General features: G+C 40.9%; 1 protein-coding gene and 1 long non-coding RNA gene across 24 annotated transcripts in view; one reads left to right on the top strand and one right to left on the bottom strand.

Moving 5' to 3' along the window:
- gramd1bb (GRAM domain containing 1Bb) overlaps positions 1–24,014 on the top strand; it is a 75,460-nt gene that overhangs the window by 25,225 nt on the left and 26,221 nt on the right. For 13 of the 23 annotated variants that reach the window (XM_061781256.1, XM_061781259.1, XM_061781258.1 and 10 more), the window contains 2 exons: positions 20,847–21,057; positions 23,047–23,067. In XM_061781256.1, the coding sequence (XP_061637240.1) occupies positions 20,847–21,057; positions 23,047–23,067 (232 nt within the window). The other 10 variants (XM_061781260.1, XM_061781265.1, XM_061781263.1 and 7 more) reach the window with 5 other exon arrangements.
- On the bottom strand, positions 3,409–5,244 carry LOC133481921 (uncharacterized). Its single transcript, XR_009789646.1, has 3 exons — positions 4,401–5,244; positions 3,646–3,718; positions 3,409–3,535 (listed from the first exon to the last, which is right to left on the bottom strand). It is a non-coding gene; the product is annotated as an uncharacterized LOC133481921 (long non-coding RNA).

The raw sequence follows: 24,014 nt of genomic DNA, 5'->3' as shown, positions 1-24,014 counted from the left end.
TTTAGGCTTCATTTTCCTGATATGAAAACAGTGCCTTTTTGCAAGTTTAGTTTATGTCTCCGTCCACTGGTGTTCCATCTTATATATATATATATATATATATATATATATATATATATATATATATATATATATATATATATATATATATATATATATATATATATATATATATATATATATATATATATATATATATATATATATATATATATATATATATATATATATATATATATATATATATATATATATATATATATATATATATATATATATATATATATATATATATATATATATATATAGGCGGCACGGTGGCCGACTGGTTAGAGCGTCAGCCTCACAGTTCTGAGGTGCGGGGTTCAATCCCCGTCCCCGCCTGTGTGGAGTTTGCATGTTCTCCCCGTGCCTGCGTGGGTTTTCTCCGGGCACTCCGGTTTCCTCCCACATCCCAAAAACATGCATTAATTGGAGACTCTAAATTGCCCGTAGGCATGACTGTGAGTGCGAATGGTTGTTAGTTTCTATGTGCCCTGCGATTGGCTGGCAACCAGTTCAGGGTGTACCCCGCCTCCTGCCCGATGACAGCTGGGATAGGCTCCAGCACGCCCGCGACCCTAGTGAGGAGAAGCGGCTCAGAAAATGGATGGATGGATGGATATATATATATATATATAATATCACTACACGTGTCTTTGCATACAGCAGTCGCATTAGTAAGGCAGCCGAGATTTATTGCTTATTTGTTAAAAGAAGAAGATGGTGTCTAATGAATTAGGACGTTCACCAAGTGCACCTTTTTGGGTGGATGTATTTTCTCCTGCCTGGCGAGCGCCCCATGACGAGGTGCACACCAGATGGACTCTCTGTGAGACGACGGACTTACTGCGCTATCGCTGAAGGGTCTCGCTGCGTCACACTGCCATCTTGTCCTCCTTTTTCCTGACTTTCATCTCCCTCCTGTCTCGCCGTCGACTAACAATAGAATGTGACGGTGGCCTCGTATCTGTTCTGATCTGATGTGGGCTGTAAAGTCTCTCACTGTCTCTCCTCCCTCCTAGTTTTACTCAATTAAGTGGATCTTAATAATTGGGGATCTTCTTCGAGGGATGATAATTTGACTAGTAAATTCTCCTAATTAACTTTGGGAAATAATAATTGGTTAATAGATGCTTTATATTGATTTTAGTTTTACTAAATAAATACAGTAGTATGCCCTGTGATTGGCACGCAACCAGTCTAGGGTGTATCCCGCCTCTCATTCAAAGTCTGCTGGTATAGTCACTTGCAACTCTAATGAAGACACCAAGTAAAGGAAATGGATGGATGAATGGATAAGTAAATACTGAACGTGAGTTTTCCCACATTTTTCTAGAAGAGTTCAAGTTTGAATGTAAATATATGGACAGTGGCGGAATAATTAGCTTTGGTGCCGGTGACTGTGATTCATCACTTTGAACGTTCAAGCCAAATGAAAGAAAATGAAATCCATGCAGGTTATTACAAAGACAGTTTATTAGTTGGTATTTAAGAATATGAGCAAGGCAGTCCAGGAATCGTGTGCAACCTTAGCCTTACGCAATCAAGGGATTGGAGAGTTCCCACAGTTCAGAACTTGCGTTTGTAAAACCATTGTCATGTTGAGCAAAATAATGCTTTCTGGGTCCATGCTAACGAGCCAGCTGCAGCCACCTGCATTGCGATTGCCACTTCTTTAGCCAGCAAACGAGTTGACACTGAATCAACCGCACCCTCTACGAGTTGTTGCCAAGTAATGCACTCCATTTTACCTTCATTGCTTCAAGTCTATACAATTTAGCCTTGTTAAAATAGACTCTTGTGATTGGCTGGTGCACATCCTAGGGTATAGCCCCCCTCTTACCCTGTCAGCTAGGATAGGCTTCAGCACACCCACGACCCCTGATGAAGTCAAAAGGTATAGACAATGGATGACTGGATATACTGTGAATTCTAGATGGACAAAGATTCACAATGTTGTTATTATTTAATAAATCATGTCCATCCATACTTTTCAGTGTTCTGCTGCTGCGTCGCCAACATGTATGTTGCACAGTGCACGTTCAATGTGTTTATAGTATACCATAAACACATATTGGATGTCACATTGTAGTGGAGCAGTGCCAAGAGAGATGCACATTTCTGAGCAAATGCCAATTACTAAGAAACTGCAAAGTTGCAGGCACTCGCTTGGCAGAAAAGGATAAACCACCATCATATCAAAGCGCTCATAATCTACATTATGTACATTAAGTGCTTTAAAGTTGATATTATGGATACCAATGCTGCTTGTGAGCACTCATGGGAATTGAATTAGATTTTACAAAAGTAACAGTTGAAAAGATTTTCTTTAATTCAATAAAAAAAATAATGTGCCCTAACTACAAGTATCTTATACCAAAATAAGGCATTTTTCTCATAAAATGCTTTTATTTACAATGTTTGTGAAATAGTTTTCACCTGGAAAATAATACGCCTCACTCCCATTTACCGATGTTTACTTTCTGGCACTAAACAATATTTTTCAGGGGACCTTAAATGGAATTAATTTCCAAGATACAAAAGAGTAACTTCTAAGGTTGAGAGCAGACAGTATATTAGCTCATTATACTGTGACATTTCTTGTGATTTGAAGATTAATTAATGAACGGGGACGTCAAATTGTCCCTCCCCTGTTGGCAAGTGTATTTTGGAAGGGGCACTCCTCTTTTTGTTCTCTACAAAAGGTGATCGATAGCATGTTAAATAAATGAAATCCAACCGTCAGTGACTTCATCAGTCTCCGCTAAACAGTTGAAATAGTCATTCAAATGTACTTCAACTTTATTTCACTGTGTGCCAGTTAGTTAGCATTGATGGATTAGCGTCATTAACATTTGCATGCAGTGTTGAGAGTGGACTAAACCCTCAGGACACTTCGCTCCCTGACCCACTGCGGCCATGGTTGTTTTTTAAAGGACAGTTTGTCTGTGGCGTATTGCTCACTGACTCCTCTGACCTGCAGATTAAACAAGTGTCGCTTCATTGGGCAGTGAGCCTGTGGTGCTGCAAAGGTTAATCCCTTACAAATATAGCTTGCTTAACATGACGCTATAGCTACTGATTTGGTTCGAGATGAAGTGCTCAAGAATCAAACATTGTTTTTAAATGAAGCATTTGAATAAAAACAGGCACTGCTGTGTATATTCTGGATGGGATCACATTAGGAGATTAACATTGCCGACTGACACTGTACAAGGCTGGAGCCCAACACAAAAGAGAAGAATTGCAGCAGGTCCCTCTCTTAATACCCTTCTCATACGAAGCGTGGCCGATGGGATGGCTACAATCAGCGCTCTCGTCCTGCACTCCAGGTCAGCTGGGCTTATCTTGCAAAGAAGCGAAAGGGAGCCATCTAGGGAAGTGGACGGACAGAGACAGAATGGGAAGGGGTGTTGGGGAGGGGGAGGGGAGCTATCCTGCGCCTGCTCAATGTGAGCACAGCAAGTGCAGCTTTCATCCGCAGAGGCAGTGGCTGAGGGAGAGACGGCGGAGAGTTTGAGTCTGCAAACTGGGAGCGCTATCGGTCCGAGACTTGGATAATAGACGGACCACCTGTGTTTGCTTTTTCTGTGCAGTTCCTACCTCTCCTGCTTCATGCTGTAGATTGCATCGGGAACGTCGCGCAGCTGGGTCACCTGCTTCTCTTCTGGGAAAACTGAAAGAAGAAAAAAAAAAAGAGAGAGAATGTGATTTTTTTGGCACAAGCACCCAGCACTGCGGCACAGAATGTAGCAGGTAGCAAGGCAAATCCTTGTGGATTTTGGTCGGCCCAAAAACACGGACCGTCGCTTTGCTTTCCTTGCGTGCATTGCTGCTGCTCTGCATGGGAGGAGAGGCTTGTGGAGGCTGTCAGTCAGCATGCAGCGGCATCAACGGGCAGCCCGGTGCCCACAACGCGCTATGGACATTAGACACACCTCGTTGTACTGATGAAAAGCTTCAAGCTCGCCTGGTAAGGTGGAAAATGGAACTCAGAGCATTCCTCTCATTTTGTGTTTGCTTGTGTACCCGTTGCAATTATGCAGCTTTAAGGCACTCGTGATTGCACAGAACAGCCCAGACAGAGTCTCGACTTTGGTGGTGTTTGAAAGGGTTAACAGCTATGATGCAGTGTTGTGCAAGACTGATTGGACCGCTTCAAGACAATTAAGTATAATGCATGCAATAAGGTTATTGGGCCTAAATGCATCCAGTGTGTTTGCTGTCGGGCTGTGACAGTGTTGACCTCGCTCTGCTCCCCTCGGGTGGGCTCAAAATGAGCACAGAGCAGCTGAGGAGAGGCGCTCACGTGACTGAAAACAAATAATAATAATAATAGGGGGCAGGCACATGCTCACAGGCATCCGCGTCCAGGTGGCTCACATTCCGCCTTTGCTCGGCGCGTGCAATCCCTTGCTTTTCCGGCTGCCCTCCTTTGCCACATTATCTCCTCCAAAGGTTTGTTTTCGCTCCTCCTCCTCCTTCTCTTCTTTGCGGGGTATTTTTAGACAAATTACAGAGTACTGCAGGGGGGTGAGAAAAAAGAAAAGTGAGATGGAGAGCGGTTTGGGGAACGTGCATCCCGCTTCCTTCTTTGGTTCCCACTCAGTACTTGATGAGCTTAATGAGATTGAATGTGTGGTTTTCAGCAAACTCAGTGTTCTTGATGGCTTGTGTGTCTCAGGCATCCATTCTACACAAACACTGTTAGACTTTAGTCTGCCATCCCTTAATCGCCCTGATAGGCACGAGGTGAAGCACCATCTGTCAGCATCCCCTTGCCTTCCATACCTGGAGGCTGACCTGTCTGGCGGCCACGCTGTTGTATAATCTCAGGTATGTGGGGGCCTTTGAAGTTGGACTCAATCCAATTGGATTTTGGCGTCATCGACACTGTCGCAAACTAATGCCAACATCTCTTGTGTTTGTTTGTGTGTTTGATATTGTCCTCAAAAGTTGGGTCAGTATGGGTGGGAATTGCATATTAACTCAAGATATGATCATTTTATGATATTTTGACAACAGTGGAAATGATTCTGATGCAGACATTTTGCAATAATCAATAACAATCAATCCATCCATCCATTATACATCCTCACTAGGGTCACTAGGTGAGCTGGACACATCACATATGCACATCATATTAATGATATTATACTGTAAATGATAACGATACATCACAATAATGTCAAAACCCTACTATTCAGCCTTGCATTTGTTAACCTTTTAAGATGAAAAAGCATAGTCAAGGAATCAGCAATCCTCATAATCTCCTACGAAGCCTGCTCATATCTTCACCATTATTATGAGTGCATTTTATGAAAATCTGTTCTCATTAGAATTTGGCTGGAGTAGTACGAAAAGTGATGCACTGAAATAAATAGAAAAGAAACATATTTATTTGGTTGGTTTTACTATTAATGCATATTATGTACCTCATGCCCTAACGCATTGATTATGATGATCTCTGCTCTCGAAGGTGCCGTCAGCCATTTGGGCATGTGACCGTCAGGTCATTTCGGCAGTGGATGCTTTGTCAGCACATTTCTTGTCATAAAAAAGTTGCCTCAATTAGAAGAAGGAGGTCTAATTGCAATGTGTGTATTTTTGCTTCTTGTGCCATTACACTCGCTCAAGTTTAAAACCCAGGCCAATTTGCAATGTAGACAACAGAATGTTGCGAGGTATTCGTCAGTCATTTCTTTGTGAAATATCAAACAAGTTAACTTTGTGTATCAAGAAAACAAACTCAAGGGAAGACGCAGTCACAGTGTGTGTGCGTGCGTGTGTGTGTGTGTGTGTGTGTGTGTGTGTGTGTGTGTGTGTGTGTGAGTGACAGATTGGTGTGGGTTCGGCAGTGCCCCCACTTTGAGGATCTTTGCACTGGATATGACATTTGCTGTGACTTCAATCTGCACAAACACACACACGCATGCGCGCGCACACTGCTGTGCATGCAGGGCCAAACAGCAGCAGCTGTAGCAAAGGCCAGGCAGTGACAGGAGGCCAAAGCTGTGACAGGGGCTTATACTTTTCACGTGGTAGTGTGGCCCAGCTTCACAACTGGACTGGGTATATTTTTGCATGAATATGTGTTGTTTTTGCACTTGATCTGACTTGGATTAGAACAAATCAATAATTTTACTTTGTCATGGAAGGATTCCTTTATTTGTTGTTTGTTCTTTTATACTGCTATAATACTGCAGCTTGCAGATTGTAATTCTAATTCTGTGGCCAGTCGGCATATAAAAATAGAACCTCCAAATTGTAATGCCCATTAGGCTGAAAAATTCAAAATTTAACCAAAATCTTGCCAGTGTCAAATAATTACCTCCATTAATGTGTGCTTTTCATTGGCTTTATCAAACTTGTTAAAGATGGATGAGCCTCAAGGAAAGAAAAAAATGTACAGAAGTTATGTGAATTATTTAAAGCAGTTTGCAGTGACTAAAATGTGTATCTTTGCTGCTTCATCATTTTTAAAGAGTGCATGTTTCTTTGATACGTATTCTCCAGCCATTCATTTTCTATCCAGCCTATCCCAGCTCACTTTGGGTGAGAAGCAGAAAGAGTACATCCTCGATTGGTCACCTAAAAATGTATATTAAGGATTATATAAGTTTTAAAGACTGAAGATCAAATTTTGTGCATGTAGTCAGTTTTCAAAATGTCTACGCTTCTTCAGAAGCTGCAATTTATTCGGCATACCACACTCTGTCCTTATTCATTATACAGTTACGCGTGTGTGTGTGTGCTGTCGTCAAGTAAAACATCAAAAACATTTGGAACCTTCCCCTGACGTAGATAGAGCTTTCATATCCTCACAAGAAAGCCAGAAACGTCCTCAGGCGTGTTTACTCCAAACGGCCTCTCTGATCTATTTTCGACTCATTTCTAACTGTAGCTCCCACACCTCTGAAGCCTACCAGTATATAAAATATTGGCGAGAAAGAAAAGACCCCTCATGTATGGACCGCAAGTTGACTTCGCAAGTTCAAAACTGAGCACTTCAAATGAGATATGCAGTTGCATGCAAGATGCTCACATAAAAAAAAATGTAAAAAAAAAGACAAACATTGAGGAACAACTCAGTGGTTGGATGCTTGGAATGAAGTGCTGCTTTAAAGATAAAGCACTGCAGCATTAGACTGGGCCACAGTGGACTTCTTGCTTCCCTTCAGGGTTTCTGCAGCAAAAGTGGATGACTATATTTTTCCTTCCTGGCTGCCGCTGCTCATCTTTTCCTGACTCCCTCTCATTATTTGCTTTTTTTGCTTGGCTCTCTACCCTGCTGTATTATACCCACATGCTATTTGTCATCGCCACCACACTCTCTGCTCGGCCCCAAATGCTGGCCTTTTTTTTCTTTTTCTATTGTTGGCGTCTGAGGGGACATGATGGATGACGGACACATGATCAATGTTGTATTTATGAATGCGTTCCTTAGAAAAGACAGGGGTGTTGGGTCAGCACCTCATGATGGAAGAGGTACTTCTAAATTAGCAGAAAGGAAGCACCAGCACACTACATGCACATCGATCATTGGTATGGTATATGGATTAAATATAGAATTCTATAGAAATAGAAATATATTGTATATTGTTGTTATCGACCCTAGTGAGGAGAAGCGGTACGGAAAATGGATGGATGGATCCTTTCCTGCACGAATTCGCTATGGTTAGTTTCCAATTAGTTCACCACCACAAATTTGAGTAAAACGTTTGGAAAGCAAGAATTTTGAAAGGGTTCTGATTCAAAATAGACAGGGGGAAAAAATCCTCTTTACTCGCTAACTGCACAGTACTGGCTTTTTTAGGATGAAGTTACATTGGGATGCATTCATTTGTATCAGCGTCAAATAAATTCCCAATTTGAATAGCGAGAGTACGCATGTGCAAGGGGAGGGGGTGTGGCGCGCCCTGCTCATCCACGAGTGAGATTCACGTTTATCACATAAACGTTACACAAGTTTCATCAGCATCAGAGACGCCGTAACAGAGTAAGAAAGCAAGGCGCCACTGAATATTTCCCCTGCCACCCTTCACTCATACACACACACACAATTTTACAGCCATTAAAACTATGAAAATCCTTTTTAACATACTACGGAACGCATTTCCGAGCTACGCCTGAATGCACCACATGTCATGGTTCATACACGAACAATCAGACTGATCAAATGTTGGACATAAAAGCCATGTAAGTTGAGTAACTCTTTTACATGTAAATGTAGACAATGTATGACAAATTAATAGGTCATGTTAATGTTAGGGATAATGTGGAGTGAGTCGATGATTGTAAAAAGATGTCTGCATGACATATGCAAAACGTCCATATCAAAAGTTCGCATTTTTGATATACTGTGTGTCATAAAGTCAAATGGCAGCCCTGATGAAAGACTGATACCGTATTGTTGCCTACAGTATATTAGCTTGCTTGCTAACCATTTGAATGTAATAAACCACAAAGCCACTCACTGCTTTGCACATATTTATGAGACATTGTTTGGATCATTATTGATCCATCCATCCACTGGTTAGGGTCACGGGGCGCTGGAGCCTATCCCAGCTGACTTCGGACGAAAGGCGGACTACACCCTGAACCGGTCGCCAGTCGGTCGCAGGGCACATCATTATTGATCCTAGCCTCAAATCAAGAGTTTTGATTTAAGGTTTTGCTGGTTCTGAGGATTTCAAATTGGGCAGACCGGGCACTTGTTGGGAATGACTGGGTTAGTGTTTGATTCCAAACACTAACCCAGTCAGAAAATTGGCAATAATGTCCATCACTTTTCCAAAAGCTGAAGTCCATCAGTGTTGTCTAGTTGTGCTTAAAACACAGAGTTAACCTGTTTGCTTTGGCAAAGGACTAAGGAAATCAGAAAGTCTGAGGATTTGAAATCTTTATTTATATTGAATAAGTGGTTCAGTTCCTTGCCATTTCCTTTCCATCTTGTGTCATCGTTGTGTTTTAACTTTTTTGTATTTTAACTCAATAGAAGTTGTGCAATTTTCAATAATGCATTTACTGATAATCGTTTGGTAAATTCAGTCGAGATCAGGAGTGTTATGAATGTATTGTTCAGATATTTTATTTATTGTCTTGCTTAATAAATGTGTCTCAATTTACACTGAAAAAAAACAAATCGATATAATTACAAAGTAATTGAGAGCAGAAAAGCAATGATATGCCGCGGATGGAGAGTGTGAGGTGGACCACCTTCTAAAATCAATTTCTCAATAGTATTTCATTAAAAACAAAAACATTTCTAAAGAATAAATAGACTAACCTGTACAGAGCTCCAGGCATGACATGGGAATTTTAGTTGAATATAGTTGCGACATACACACAAAATGCTGATAAATGACCACAACAATAAGTGTAATTTGCAGACAAAATACTAATCGATGGGTTTGTTATACTTCCGATTAACAACTAAGTAAATGGTGCACACCTTTGCTAGAAACTGCAATTCCTGGTGTCCTTAAGGCAAATGTCTTTTCTTATTCTTTTTTCATGAAAAGCCTGCAATGCTATGCTAAGGCGTTTCAAACTCTTGTTCCATGTGCCCCTCCTTTTAATATTGAGCACCTGCCCCTCCAAAGGTCTCTTCACACACCTGCTAACTAACTAACTAACTAACAAGTAAACAGTAATGACAACATTCTTATCAGGGGTAAACTTAATTTAAAAAAAAGTATCATTATAATGACTTGAACAAACTATAATTGCAATGGTTTTAAGTGTCAATTCTATTTGAAAACTCATCTCCTGCTACAGTAACACTCGGCCTTCCTCCAGTTTCAATCTGCAGCTCTTCTCTCCCTCTGGGCTTGAATCCGGTTGCCAACTTCCAGTTCCCTCTGATATCTTCAAGTCCTGAGATAACCTCACCTAAGTGAGTTTTGCTCCTGAATTGCAATCAGTTTGTTTAGTTGAAAACCAGGTTCTTGATAAGTGACCAAACCTTTTCAACTTGCCAACCACAACAAGGATAATGACTAATAAATGTTTTAGTTGTGCGATACACATGGCTTTAAAATTAACTATTTCAACTGCTAAATGTAAAGGCAAAGTGATTGCACTGTTTTAAATGCACACATTTATTGGAAAATAATTAATTGTACACACAGCAAAGTGTGCTTAAACTATTTGTAGCCAGCTAATCAAGTGTGAAAGTGAATGCAGCAGCATTCTCTCACCACACACACACTCACACTCCCCTCTAGTTGGGAACAGTACAAGTGACGGAGAACATGAATGGCTTGACCGGCTGCCATGGTAACTGCACGGCCAAGACGCAGTCAGACATTTGCCAGTTCGCCAGGCGTCAGCACATTCGTGTTGTCAAGACAAGTCGCTAAAAAGCTCCCCTTTCCCTTAATCTGATGGAGGCGTTTGTTACCATGTTTGACCGATTTATATTTTTTTCTGCCCCTATAACTGTCTGCGTGTCATTAGTGCATCAGTAAATATCAGTAACACCTCTCCCTGTAGCCTGTTGTAGAACAAGTTAGTCACTACATTACCTTTGAATTAGAAACAACCCCGCAGTGACTCCAAGTGAATCCAAAACTGTAAAAGCATCTTAGAGAGCGCAGACCTCGGCCAAAACAATAACATATTTATCTGACCACAGTGTTGCAAACATCGGTTTATGTAATCAGCAACATACACTGACAAGAATGAGGGAGTCATTAAAACGGAAACAATAAGGTTGACACCTAACACAAAGAGAGAAGAGCATCGCAGTCAAAAAAAGTTCTGGATTTGTTATTTGTATTTGAATTTTGCACGAAGTTTAATTTTTCATTCATAGGGAAGATGTACATTCTGGATGGGCAGGATGCCACCATTTTCCGTCTGTTGGTAAAGAGCTGCATTTTAATCCCAAATTGCAGCAACATGTACAGTAATTGCTTGACACATACAGTATTTTGATCAAATAGAGTTTTTGTGTAATCCTGCTAGCCAACAAACAGTGACCCACTCTACAAACATGTCAGACACGATCCACTAAAAATGCTACATTTTGCCCCTTAACAATACATGCATGCCATAAAATCCGAGCAGTTTGGTTTCAAGGGTTAGCATAATGCAGATTTACTTAAGTAAAATGTATTGATATAAAAATGAAGAAAAACTCCAATATTCTCAATCAATAATTACAGCAGATTACTATTGTATAAAATCATACTAAACTTAATTAGTGTGTGTTCATTTTGACCATCTGTGTCCACCACCAACGGTTTCCCCAAGTAGGTCAGTTGCTGTGTGCTTGTGCAGGCTCATTTGGGCACATAGTGGTTCAGCTCAGTGGACCAGCTTCCTCCTTTTTGTTTCTGCAGCATTCCTCTGCTCAGCGTTCCCACTGAGGCCACCATTTGTTAGGGGTCAAGTCTTTCCAGAAGCTCACCTCATGGGTCTTTTTTAGGTGTGTGCGTGCATTTGTCAACAGATGGTTTTGTGGCCTTTATTGTCAACCACGTCATACTCGTCAGTCAGTGCTTAAATAAATAGCCTGTGAACAAATTATATTCTAGTTAGTCCTATTTATCTATACTATTTTTGCCTGCTGATATAGTGTAGGTTTAGTCATTAAAAACACAGACCTTGTTCCTGCTACTGAGCATCCATGATATTTATTTACTGGAACTCAGCAGCAATGATTTATGACCAAAGTTGCATTCGTCAATGCTTCATTACCCAAAGATCTCACTTGGAAACAGATCATTACGATGCATGACGGATCATATTTTCTTTTATTATGGTCCGTGCTGCACATTTGTGCCAAGCGCCTGAAGGGACAATCCAACCACTGAGTTACTACTGGTTTTGCAAAGGGACATTCATTTGTTTTGTTGGTTGGATTCAAACAGGTTACATGTACATTATGTTCATCTCTGCATTTTTGTGGCATCCCTGATGGATTTTATTTTTAAGGAATCATATTTGATAACTGCTCAGAATGGACATATCTGATTTGATTTACTTCAAATGATTGACTTAACTGCAGCGAGCACCGGGCATTTATTTAGGTTTTCTTTGCCATCCCAAATTCTTTTCCGATCCATATTAAGATATTTAGCAGTGCGTTTGTCTGAAATGCTCTGTTGCGTACAACAGCACTCTCTATACAGTACCTGTGTGCTTCATGTGGTATATGCTGTGATAAAGATGTCTACCCCTGCACGTGGTATCAGATGTCGTAGTAAAGGTATATAGCCAATTTGTGCCAATACTGTTATTCTGGGGGGTCTATTTGAGGTTTGGGATTGTATTTGTTGAAGTGCACGATTGAATGAGCCAGGGCATCTACTGTATAAGAACGGACGTCATTTTTTTGAGTAAATACATACTGTCTCAATTTTGTCATTACGGTTCATGTATTGTTCCAAGACAACATAAAAATATGAGAAAAATCCTTCTCAGGTGCATTGTAATATAAAAATGTCAAATAAATACAGAGACCCAAGCCTTTGATCAATTCATTAACACCAAAATTTATAATGGGGGCTTTCTTGGCCCATGGACAAACAGTTAAGAAGACCTGTACCCCCCCCCCATGTACTGTACCTCAGTGAGTGCTCGCTAAAAGATTTGCTGTCCATCTTTATTATGGGCTGCTTGTAAAGCCATCATTTCCTTTTTCAATGGGAAAAAGAAGCTGGCCCATGTGGGTGTCACCTCAAAGCAAGAAGTGACCTCTTGTGAGATTTAGAGGGAGCTCAGAATGTAAAGTGACCTGAATGCCGGTGATGTCAACCCCTCCATTCATGAAGGACATGAATAATTGAGCGTGCAGCAGGCTCGCTGTGGCAGCAGCCACAGGAAGAGGTGGAATGCAACAAGAGAGAGACAGAGGGACATTGTCATTCTGCTTCCATGCAGCCATCCGTCATATAGGACAGAGAGCAGAAATCGCGAGAGAAGAACCTCGCTTGGGTGCTAGCGGATGCTGCAATCAAGCAGATGATCCGATGGGTGGAGGAGCGAAGGAGAGCAAGAATGAGGACGAAACATGGCAGCTTGCTCAACGGAGCCTTTCAGCCTCAATTAGACATTGAAGAGGAGAGCAAAGGATAAAAACGAGACGAGACGACCTCCAGTGCAGCTATTTCATTTTATTTTTTCATCTTCCACAGCCGCCCCGTCTTCTTCCTGCTCGTTTTGTCCTCCATTTCTCCTGGCATGATCTGGCACCCATCCTCCCTCCTCTCCGTTATCCCTCTCTCTTTTCTCCCCTCCCCGCCTCCTCCTCCTCTTGTGCCTCATCGCCACTGCATGAATGAAGCCGCTTGAAAAGGGCTAATCGAGCGGCTCTCTTCATGGCTACGACCAGGTTAGTGTTGGGAATCACCTGCCTCCATTTTCAGCCCATTAGATTCCTGGCAGGCTAAATCAACATGTGCTATTTTGGATGGCGGGCAGCCTGCCCCTCAGACCCCCAGCGTCTTTGCTTTGGCAGCCAGTGTTAAGGGCGATGTAAGCTGGTTATTAGGAGATCAGAGCTGGCCGGGCAAGATCAGTGGCCCTAAGCCTGCTAAAGAAAATCTCCCTGCCTGCCTCGTCCATCTTTCCTCCCTCTGTGCTAGCTTCCTTCCATTCTCGCGGAAAGACAAAAGCGGGTAGAGAGGAGAGCGCCGTACGCGGTGGAATGATTCGCTGGGTGAACAGCTCGTTGCTGGGGCTCGTCTACGAGGACATGGTGGTGTTTGAGTGCATGAGCGTGGCCAACGAGGGCTGCCGCTGCCTCGAGGGCTGTTACGGCGACGTGTTGAGCGATCGAGTCTTACACCAGGGGTATGGCGAGATGCATCATACAGTATCACCGGTATTTTTTTTTAAATAGATGGGTGGTGTATAGCTGTAGTTATGTAATGTGCACAGCGTGTGGATTCAAATGTGCTTGGGTTTGTGCATTTTGTAAAATGTCAATGAAAAACCATGCATTATCAGCTGTTATGTGGAGTTTGTTTGGCAATGCATTGACCTACACGCATGCTCGTGTTTATGTCTGCTTGTATTTCCTCCGTGTGCATGCGCACTTGGTGATGCTAAGCATGGTGCTCCACATGGCCTTTCACAGCCACAAGACAGGATGATGGGCCTTCTGCCAAATGGGATTTTTCCAGGGGTCAGCAAAACCATGAAAACAAGCAGGGGCCCCCCTTAGAAAGGCCCGGAATTCTGAGAGTGTTGTGGAACGGAACGTTTAGACCGCTTCAGCCGGTCGGATTTAAGAGCTTTAGAGCTTATTTAGAGGAAAGACTGTAAAATAGTGGTGCAAGCAGCATGCTTGTTTTCCTTTTGCTTTTTTTTACCTATTTGGGAGGAGTGAGACACGCATTTGTGATTGACACTTGAAAGTCAGTCTGCTGTCTGTCTGTGCAGTACATGGAATGCAGATGAGTTGAGTTCAGGCCTCTGGTATATATCCCCAAAAACCCTCGGAGAAGTAGTTGTATGCTTCTGTACATGTAGTAGGCTTGCTTACAAATATACTTTTGAATGATTGTGTTCCCTACATAAACCAATAAATTCAGCGGTCTTTCTAATGAGGCACGTGATTTCCCATTTTGACACCAATTATGGTACTTGAGCCTATAAAGTGCAATATGTGAAAAGAATGATGATGGATGGATATTGTGCAGGTGTCCACAACCTAATGTTGTGGAAAATTACAATGATTTATGTTTTCCTTTACTCTGTGAGCTTTACAAACAATTTGAGCATAGTTCAGTTGTGCAAAATATGTAATTGTTTCATAAACAAGTGATGACATTCACAAACACTAAATAGTCTGTCACTTTATTTTCCTGCTGTATTTCCTGCTCAGGCAGCAGACCAGAAGAGTATATTTAGTCACACACTGAATATTTAAACCGCTGTTGCCATAGTGATCTTCACTCTAAGTTGAGATTTGTGTCAACCGTGTAGTTGCGTGCACTGCTTCAAGCGGTATGGTTTTTTTCATTGTTAAGCCGTTTGTCCGCACTGTCCCTATCACTGGAGGTAAATAGAGACCTCAGTCTTTACACCTATCAGTCAATGCAGCTGTACAGAACTGGCCAGGATGGGAAGAGATCATACCATTACCAAAGCCAATATTGGATATGCTTATAAGCATCTCTCTGTCGATACCTTAATTGATTTCTGATCAGTTATCTGCAGCGAACTGAAGTAGGCCTTCAGAGATTTTCTGTGCCATGAGAGAAACAGTAGTAGTAATGTGCAGCTTTTGTTTAGATTTTTTTAGATGGATGGTGTTATCTAGGTATAACACAGTAGTGGATATTTACATTCAGTAAGAGATGTTTTGTTCTTGTTGTGGCACACAATGAGACTAGAAGAAAATGTGGTGTTTACCCTAGATATAACTGCTTCCACTCTTCTGGGAAGACTTTCCACAAGATTTTGGAGTGTGTCTGAGGGAATTGTTGTTCATCACATACTGTCGGTGTACTGTCTAGATTGACTAGATAGATACATAGATAACAAAAGAGAGAGAGAGAGAACGAGAGAGAGAGAGAAAGAGAGAGAGAGATCAACAAGGGAAAATTCACCTTTCAAATTCTTTTGCATTAAACTGATCCAAGCATACCTTTATGGACCTTGCTTTTTGCCCTGGGTCTCAGTCATGCAAGAAAAGAAAAGTTCCTTTCTGGTGTCAAATTCAAAATTTGCCACAATTTTTCCTTGAATTCTGATCAAACCTAAGCAAATATATACTATAACTAAACACAGGAGCAATTCAGGCGATTATTAGGTTTCCACATAGACCCTATTGAATAAGGGACAAGACATATAACTGCCTCAAACCAGCCGGCAAGTCTGTGAACAAGTACAGTGCAGCTCAGCTTCTGGCTAGCAGACATCATGGCTAGCCAAATGTTTTCATAAAAAACTAGAGTGGTATAAAGCAGCAAGTTCAAGCAGCATTTAAACAGCCTCTCCCAGGTTCGTCAGATGTAGCCAAAGTTTTTATAGCACAATAATGAACACAGTTTAAAATCTTACTGTTGCACTTGTCTGCATTGCTTATTTCCTTGAAAAAAATGGGCATTGATGTTGAAATTTACTAAAAATAAAATATTTAAGCTGTTGATGTTTCATTGAAGTCATTAAAGCTGTTTGTGAATGTGAAACCGAATGTGAATCAAACCATGAACTTAAAACCAAGGTACAAACCAAACCCGAATTTTTAGCAATTGTATATTTGTAATTGCACCATTATAATTGGCCCTCTAAGGGCAGCTATAACTACAATTTGGAATCAGGGTTAGCAGTCCTGAATTAGTTAGCAGACCTGCCTGATCTCTCCATGACATTTTCAGATGTGAAGCAGCCATGACGTCCTTGCCTTAAATATCTGCCACAGAAACTGCCTGCACTGTTCCCCATGATACACTGAAAATCACATCAGTAATGCATGGCTGCTAGCAATGGACCTAGGCTGCTAGTGGGATAATGCCTTGCACAATGCCATGATGAGTTACTTGACCTGGTGAGCTCATTCCTCATCACTTGCTGAGCCTATTGTTTGTGTATGTTCATTGTTTGCACCTGCACAAACTGAAGCGAGCAAAAACAAGAGCTATATAAAATGTCTGCCTTTATAAACATAATAATGCTCCATCTAGATTGGGCTTTCAAGAGGTGTGAATTTAGAAACTTCCCTGTTTGATGAAAATTTTCTCAGGAGCAACAAAGATTGTTTTACTATCACACATAAAAAAAAAACACCCCACAAAAGACCGGAAACCAGAAACATAGATTTATCTATGTTTTCACGGGCGTCACTCCGTGTTGCATTGTGAAGCTGACTCATAACTTCTGCATCCACGGGGCAAGGATAAATGTAATAATGGCTCCCTATGATGAAAGGTGGGTAGAGTAACCAAATATTGTACTCAAGTAACTGTACTGTTACTTTAGAATAATACAACTCAAGTAAAAGTAAAAACTAGTCCTCCAAATAATTACTTGAGTAAAGATAAAAAAGTACTCAGTGAAAAATCTACTCAGGTACTGAGTGACTAGTGAGTAACTTCTGATAATTTTTTTTAAATCGGAGCATGAACGTCAAATAAAGTTAAAAAAATAAAGAGATCAAATAAAATATGAATGTGCAAATTCGAATATTGCTGAACAATATCACTTAATCCAAAACATAATAAATACAATCTTTGTAAAATAACAAATTAAGGCAAATTCAGCTTCAAGAAATGGTCTTATACTACATTGTTTCCACTTGTTAAACAGGACAATACTGTAGGCTCACCAGGCAGATTACAAAAACAGGAACAAGGCTGCAGTGGATATAAAAAGTATACACACCCCTGTTCAAATGCCAGGTTTTTGTGTTTTAAAAGAATTTTGACCAAGATAAATCATTTGAAAACTTCCACCATTAATGTGACTTAGAATTTGTACAACTCTGCTGATTTATTTTTTTAAATCTTTTTGAGAGGAAAGGTAAAAATAAACAACTGCAATAAACATGAATGTGATTGATTTGGACTTGACGTTTAACTTTCTGCCTTCTTGGCCAGGTCACCATTGCAAAAGAGATGGTATGTTTTAACTGGTCTTTTATCTGGTTAAATAAAGCTTAAAAAATAAATAGAAATAAATCTGGTTGCACAAGGATGCACTCCCTCTTAGACATAATTGGCATGTGGCTGTGTTCAGAAGTAACAGATCACATTCAAACTCATGTTCAATGGGAGTCCACGCACACCTTCCACCGTTTCAAAACAACAATAAAAAACAACACATGCAGAGGGCCTTTCAGAAACATTATTTTCTTCATCCACTAAAATGACTGAATGAAGAAGCTGTTTGCTGACCAGATTATTGATAGTGTGTGTGAGAAAAATGGAGGGAGAGAGCTAGAGAGAGAAAGAGAGAGAGAGAGAACGAAACATACCCCAGAAGATGCATGTTTTACAGTTACTTGTGACCATAAAATAGTGCTAATGTTGCCATATGCACAGCCAAAACAAAAGCAAAAACATCTGCCGCTTATCGCAAGGTGTTTTCTCAAGTTAGAAGTGGGCGGAAATTTGGAAGTTTAAGTTTGGGCAGTGACTAGACTACGCTGCGTGTTAAAGCTGTTGTTTTTTTTGTAGTTTGTAATGTAAACATGAGTCGTGCGCGGCTGTCACGACTCACTTTGATTGGCCCGCAAAGCCAAATAAAAGACTTTGTGTGCAGACATGTCACTTTCTTGTGTCGTTTGATAGGTGAACTTGAGTAAAACATCACTGTGGTAATCAGGGCGGATTGGCGCAACGGCGCCCGATGCGGAAGTCGAAGACGAAGCCTAAAAATAGACACGCAATTATTGATAAATAAAAGTAGTGAAGTAAAAGCACAGTTTCTTCTTAACATAAATACACGAGTAAAAGTAAAACGTATGCTTCATGAAACATCCATCAAGCCATCCATTTTCTGTACCGCTTATCCTCACTAGGGTCGCGGGCGTGCTAGAGCCTATCCCAGCTATCTTCGGGCGAGAGGCTGGGTATACCCTGAACTGGTCGCCAGCCAATCGCAGGGCACCTTCATGAAACATCCATCCATTCATTTTCTGAGCCGCTTCTCCTGACTAGGGTCGCGGGCGTGCTGGAGCCTATCCCAGCTGTCATCGGGCAGGAGGCGGGGTACACCCTGAACTGGTTGCCAGCCAATCGCAGGGCACATAGAAACTAACCACCATTCGCACTCACAGTCATGCCTACGGGCAATTTAGAGTCTCCAATTAATGCATGTTTTTGGGATGTGGGAGGAAACCGGAGTGCCCGGAGAAAACCCACGCAGGCACGGGGAGAACATGCAAACTCCACACAGGCGGGGACGGGGATTGAACCCCGCACCTCAGAACTGTGAGGCTGACGCTCTAACCAGTCGGCCACCGTGCCGCCCCTTCATGAAACAATATTTTCCAAAATGTTACTAGTAAATGTAGCGCATTCCTATCCACCTCTGCCTATGATGAACTGATATTTATGTGAGTCATTTCTGTTCCTCTGAGCTTGTATGTAACAAGATGTAGTGAGATAAAACGACAATTTTCCACAAAGGTCACAATGTCATCAAAGCAATGCATTTACATTTTATAAATCAGCACAATTCATAGAACAATGGCAATTCAGCCACCTGACCGCACACATCAATCATACTCCGTTCTGTGACAATATCTCTTTATCGTCATCTGCTCAAAATATGTTCATCATCCAAGGTTGGCAACATTAAAATAAAGGGACGACAATCAGACTCCAATACGAAGTGAATGAAGGGGGTCTGAAGTGGATGTACTTGTTTTATAAAGGACCATTCTGGCTGAGAATGGAGATACTCGTGACGAACATGATGTAATAAAAAAAATATTTATTTGAATACATCATTATATTACATGCACGAGAACACATTATCTAATTATGTTCAGTCAAAACCATCATAGAGTGGGAATTTCTTTTTATCGGACAGTGACGATATATTTGTCATTGCGGCTGTCATAATTCACTAATTGTTGCTTCCTGAGAGGGGCAAATATGAGAATAGCATTACAACCTCTAGTACAAGGGTCACCAACCTCTTTGAAACTGAGATCTACTTCTTGGGTACTGATTATTAATGATTACTGTCAACAATTCTGCAAGTGTTTACATTTTCAAATGATCACTTCTACACAATTCCTAGAAAATTACAACATCCCATCACTGAGGAACTATTTTTACAACAGGCTGGAGGGCTACTCATGTGATCCTTGGGGGCTCCTTGTTGGTAAACCCCGCTCGAGTCCATCCAAAGTAGTACCTCTTGAAAGAGTAAATCAAATACTGTAGGTATATGATTGCTCAGGTGTGCCTAATGCAAAGGTGCCCTGTCCGTTTGACAGTGGCACTTAGCTTGATTGCTATTCATTAAGGTATTCAAGCAAATCCCAGAGTTAAAGTCAGCATGCGCCTCCATTAGCGATAACAATCTAAACATCGTTAGCCTGACTGATGCTACATGACACCTTGCTTTGTTTCCAAAAGGTGCAGCCATGGAAAATAGTGGTTCAATCATTTAAAGCTTCATATTTTACAGCATCAGCCTTGAGATAGTTAACGATGGACTAATATTTCCAGAAGCACTGCATTTCATCTGAAAGTTATGCAAAGAAACACTTCATTTGTTGCTTTTTCATGATCCTCAACTGTAACTGAATCCGTTTTGTCCACTGCTGTGTTGTTGTTGTCGTTAGTGGTGCTGGTTTCCAATATTAGCTTAGCCTTCCTTAACCAGGTTGCACGTGGTGCTTCAAGCCTGTTAAGCTTTGAGTGATGTCAGCCAGCGAAGCTCTTCAAGGGATGGAACCCCACTGATGTTGATGACTCAATCATTTTCCCGCCGGGAGACATGAATGCATTGGATTCGTAGTTGTCTGTCCGCCTCATCTTTTGCTGGCCTAGAGAATTTTGTTGTCCAGAACATATCAGATGCAGATTTTGTGTGTTTGTAAAAATAATTTACCAACATTCGTATCGCAGTCTTCAATTTTGAAGAAGTGATTACATCTTTGCTTATAGATTCATTGAAAAGAGACGGGTTACAGTTTAATTTTAGCTTAAGCTATCATTAGAACCAGATTTTTTTTTTCTCATTGGTACAGCAGTCACTGCGGTCATCATTGTGGTTCCTGTCCATACATCACAATAAAGATTTGCATGATACAAAAGGCAATGCAAACTGATCCACATGTAGTTTTCAATATTTTTCTCATCCCTTCGCTTCTTTTCTTTTTCTTTTAGCACTGCCAGTAACTCAAACAAGAGCACTCCTGCTTGCTCACCAGTCCTGCGCAAACGCTCGCGCTCTCCCACACCACAGAGCCAGGAGGGTGACAACATGGTGGAGAAGGGCTCGGACCATTCCTCGGACAAGTCCCCCTCCACCCCCGAGCAGGTTGTCCAGAGGACCTACTCGCTGCAATCGGCACGCAGCGGGGGAAAGAACTCAAAAGTGAGTGACGCCATTTGCTTCTCTAACCCTAGAGCCCAAGACCATTTCCTAAACAGAGCAAACTATTGAGCCCTGTAGCTGAAGCTTTAAATGTCTCTATGCGTGCCATTGAATTGACCCATGAAAAATAGGACTGGTGTAAATATCAAACATAAATTTTGGTAGAAATGGTTAAACGATAATACACTCTAATATACTGTGCATCAGACACAACTCCTCCGGGCAGAACGATTCGGCCCGTTGCAACTTTGGCATGAAAAGAGGAGTTCAGAACATTCAGAGATTCTCCCATCCCTTTAAAAGTGATATTCAAGAAATAAAAACTGATTAATTGATCGTATTTTTTTTCCCCATAATCGAACAAGGAAATATAGTAAAATCTCTAGCCTACAGTATATGTATACGGCTACAACTTCAACAAAACAATTGGCTTACAAAAATAATGTCAGCTCATATGAAACTAGACCCAGTTTTGTAGGTGCCCACATTATAGGGTCTGAATACTTGAATTTCATTTGTAAAATAAAAAATGTGAAATATTTTTCTTTGTTGGGTTCCATTTATCTTGATCATCTTTGAGATGTTTTAACACCTTGATTGATTCGGCCTGTGTTAAATTCAACTGATTGGACAACATTTGGAAAGGCTCTCAGTTGTCTTTATCAAGCATCACATCTGACAAAGCATGTCAGAGCCAATTCATGAAGTTAAAGAAACTGCGTGAGGAGCTCAGAGACACGATTGTGGTAAAACAAGTCAGAGCAAGTCCACAAAAATTCTAAAAGCTGCATTTATTGCTCCTACAGCACAGTGGAAACGAGTAAATGGCAAAAGTTTCAGATAACAAAGACTTTTCCAAGAGATGCCCATCTGGCCAATGTGAGCAATAGAGGATTCAAAGTTTTTGTGAGAGCCTAAGAACCATGGTCCCTGTGATAGATCTCTCCAAATACTGAGTGCTTAGTGGAAAACATTCCAGAAGGACAACCATAACTGCAGGTATACTGATCGAGGCTTCATGGCAGAGTGGCCTGATAGAGAAACATCTAAAGACACCTAAAGCACTTGAAGACAAGATTCTTTTGTCTGAGAAAGCACAAAGTTGAACTATTTGGTCCACATTCTAAGTCACGTGTGTAAGGAACCAAGCTCAATTGTTGTCTGGTTATCTTTCTGGAAATTCTAACTCAACAAAAGCTTGAGTACCAAAGTACCCATGGCTGTAATGTTCTCTACTATAATAATTGTTTTGTGTTGTTTGTCCACAATGTTTTGCAGTGTATTGAAGTTTTGCTGAAGTGTCTTACCTGTATTGTGTGAGGTTTTAAACATCGGCTTTCATTGTGCTGAGAGGCTAGCTTTTACATTGAACTGTATTGCATCAAACATTTTTTATTCTTATTTCTTCTTATGACTGTAGTTATCAATTGTTTTGAATTTTGATTTTGACAGAACAACATTTTTTACTTGATTAGGTTGCTGTATTGTTATTAACGACTATAAAATTAAGACAAGCTCATGGACAGAAAAACAGTCATAGGGAGATTATTCTATAGTTTCATCATGAAGGACTAAATAAACGGAACTAAATCTCAATACATAATGTACTGCTTACAACCCCAAAGTAACATATTTGCATTGTATCAGGAGGTTAGCATGACGTGCTGTGACATACTGTATATTTAGCCGTTTCAAATGGGAAATGTATTTTCTAGTTTGTATAATGAATGCTAATGAAGTCATGTCACTTTCATGGGCTCATTGTCTGTCTACTCTTTAAATTCATTTACTGTCCTCTTTGTTCATTCATCCAGTCACAGTGTGCACTCCCTCCCTCCACGTTACATGTCACATGATAACCTGTGCCATCTGATGACGACAGTTCTGTTGATATCTTCAGCTGTTTTTTTTTCTTGCTGTTCATTTCTTTGTGTTCATCTTTTTTATCTGATTTTGTTTTTCTTTGTTCTTCTCCTGTTTGCATGCTAGTCTCACAAGCGACTTTCCAAAGTAAGCATTAATCTTTCTTTCTGTTCTTCAAATGTTTCTGTGCTTCTGCTCCTCTTCCCCCTCCTCTGCCCCTTTGCGTCACCTCCTCTTATCGTGTGAGCGGCTCTGTGAAAACATCTCACCCTCATCCCCCCCCTGCTTCTCCATCCTGTAACCATGAACAACAGCCTATTACACCTCGCTCACCTCCTCTACCCTCCCTCGTCTTTCCTCTCCAGTGATTTGCAATGTAGCACTTGTGTTAATTAATTGATGATGCTTTTACACTGACTGGCCGCAGTATTACGTAACTCTGCACAACTGAATGAGAACCAACGCAAGAGCTGTATCATATCCTAAGATAAAAGAAATGTTCCATTGCGAGTAATACTTTCAAAGAGTTATTACCGTAATTCAATATGTGAAGTGTTGTTTATTATTGCGGTTGTAGTCTGCAGTGGTGTAGAACTGCAGTGCAGTACACTGAGAGCTGTTACTAATATATTGCCATAGGGGGGTAGACTAGCCAAATATTGTACTCAAGAGTACTGTTACTTTATAATAATATGACTGGAGTATAATTAAAAAGTAGTCATCCAAATATTTACTTGAGTAAGAAAGTAATCAATGAAAAAACTACTCAATTAAAGAGTAACTTGTGAGTAACTTCTGATTTAAAAAAAAATAATTTCCCCCCCCCCAAAAGGAGTAATTTTGACTGGCTTGCGAAGGCTACGTCGCGGTCATGTGACTGCCGTGTGTCCTCTGATTGGTGAATTGGAGTCAAATGACATTAGTGATCCCGTTTGATTGGCGCAACGGCGCCCGATGCGGAAGTCGAAGACGAAGCCTAAAAATAGACACGCAATTATTGATAAATAAAAGTAGGGAAGTAAAAGCACAGTTTCTTCTTAACATAAATACACGAGTAAAAGTAAAACGTATGCTTCATGAAACATCCATCCGGC

This window comes from Phyllopteryx taeniolatus, chromosome 8 (genome assembly GCF_024500385.1).
Source record: "Phyllopteryx taeniolatus isolate TA_2022b chromosome 8, UOR_Ptae_1.2, whole genome shotgun sequence".
NCBI lineage: Eukaryota > Metazoa > Chordata > Actinopteri > Syngnathiformes > Syngnathidae > Phyllopteryx > Phyllopteryx taeniolatus.
Note: the sequence above shows the minus strand (reverse complement) of the source record. Positions and strands in the feature narration are given on the sequence as shown.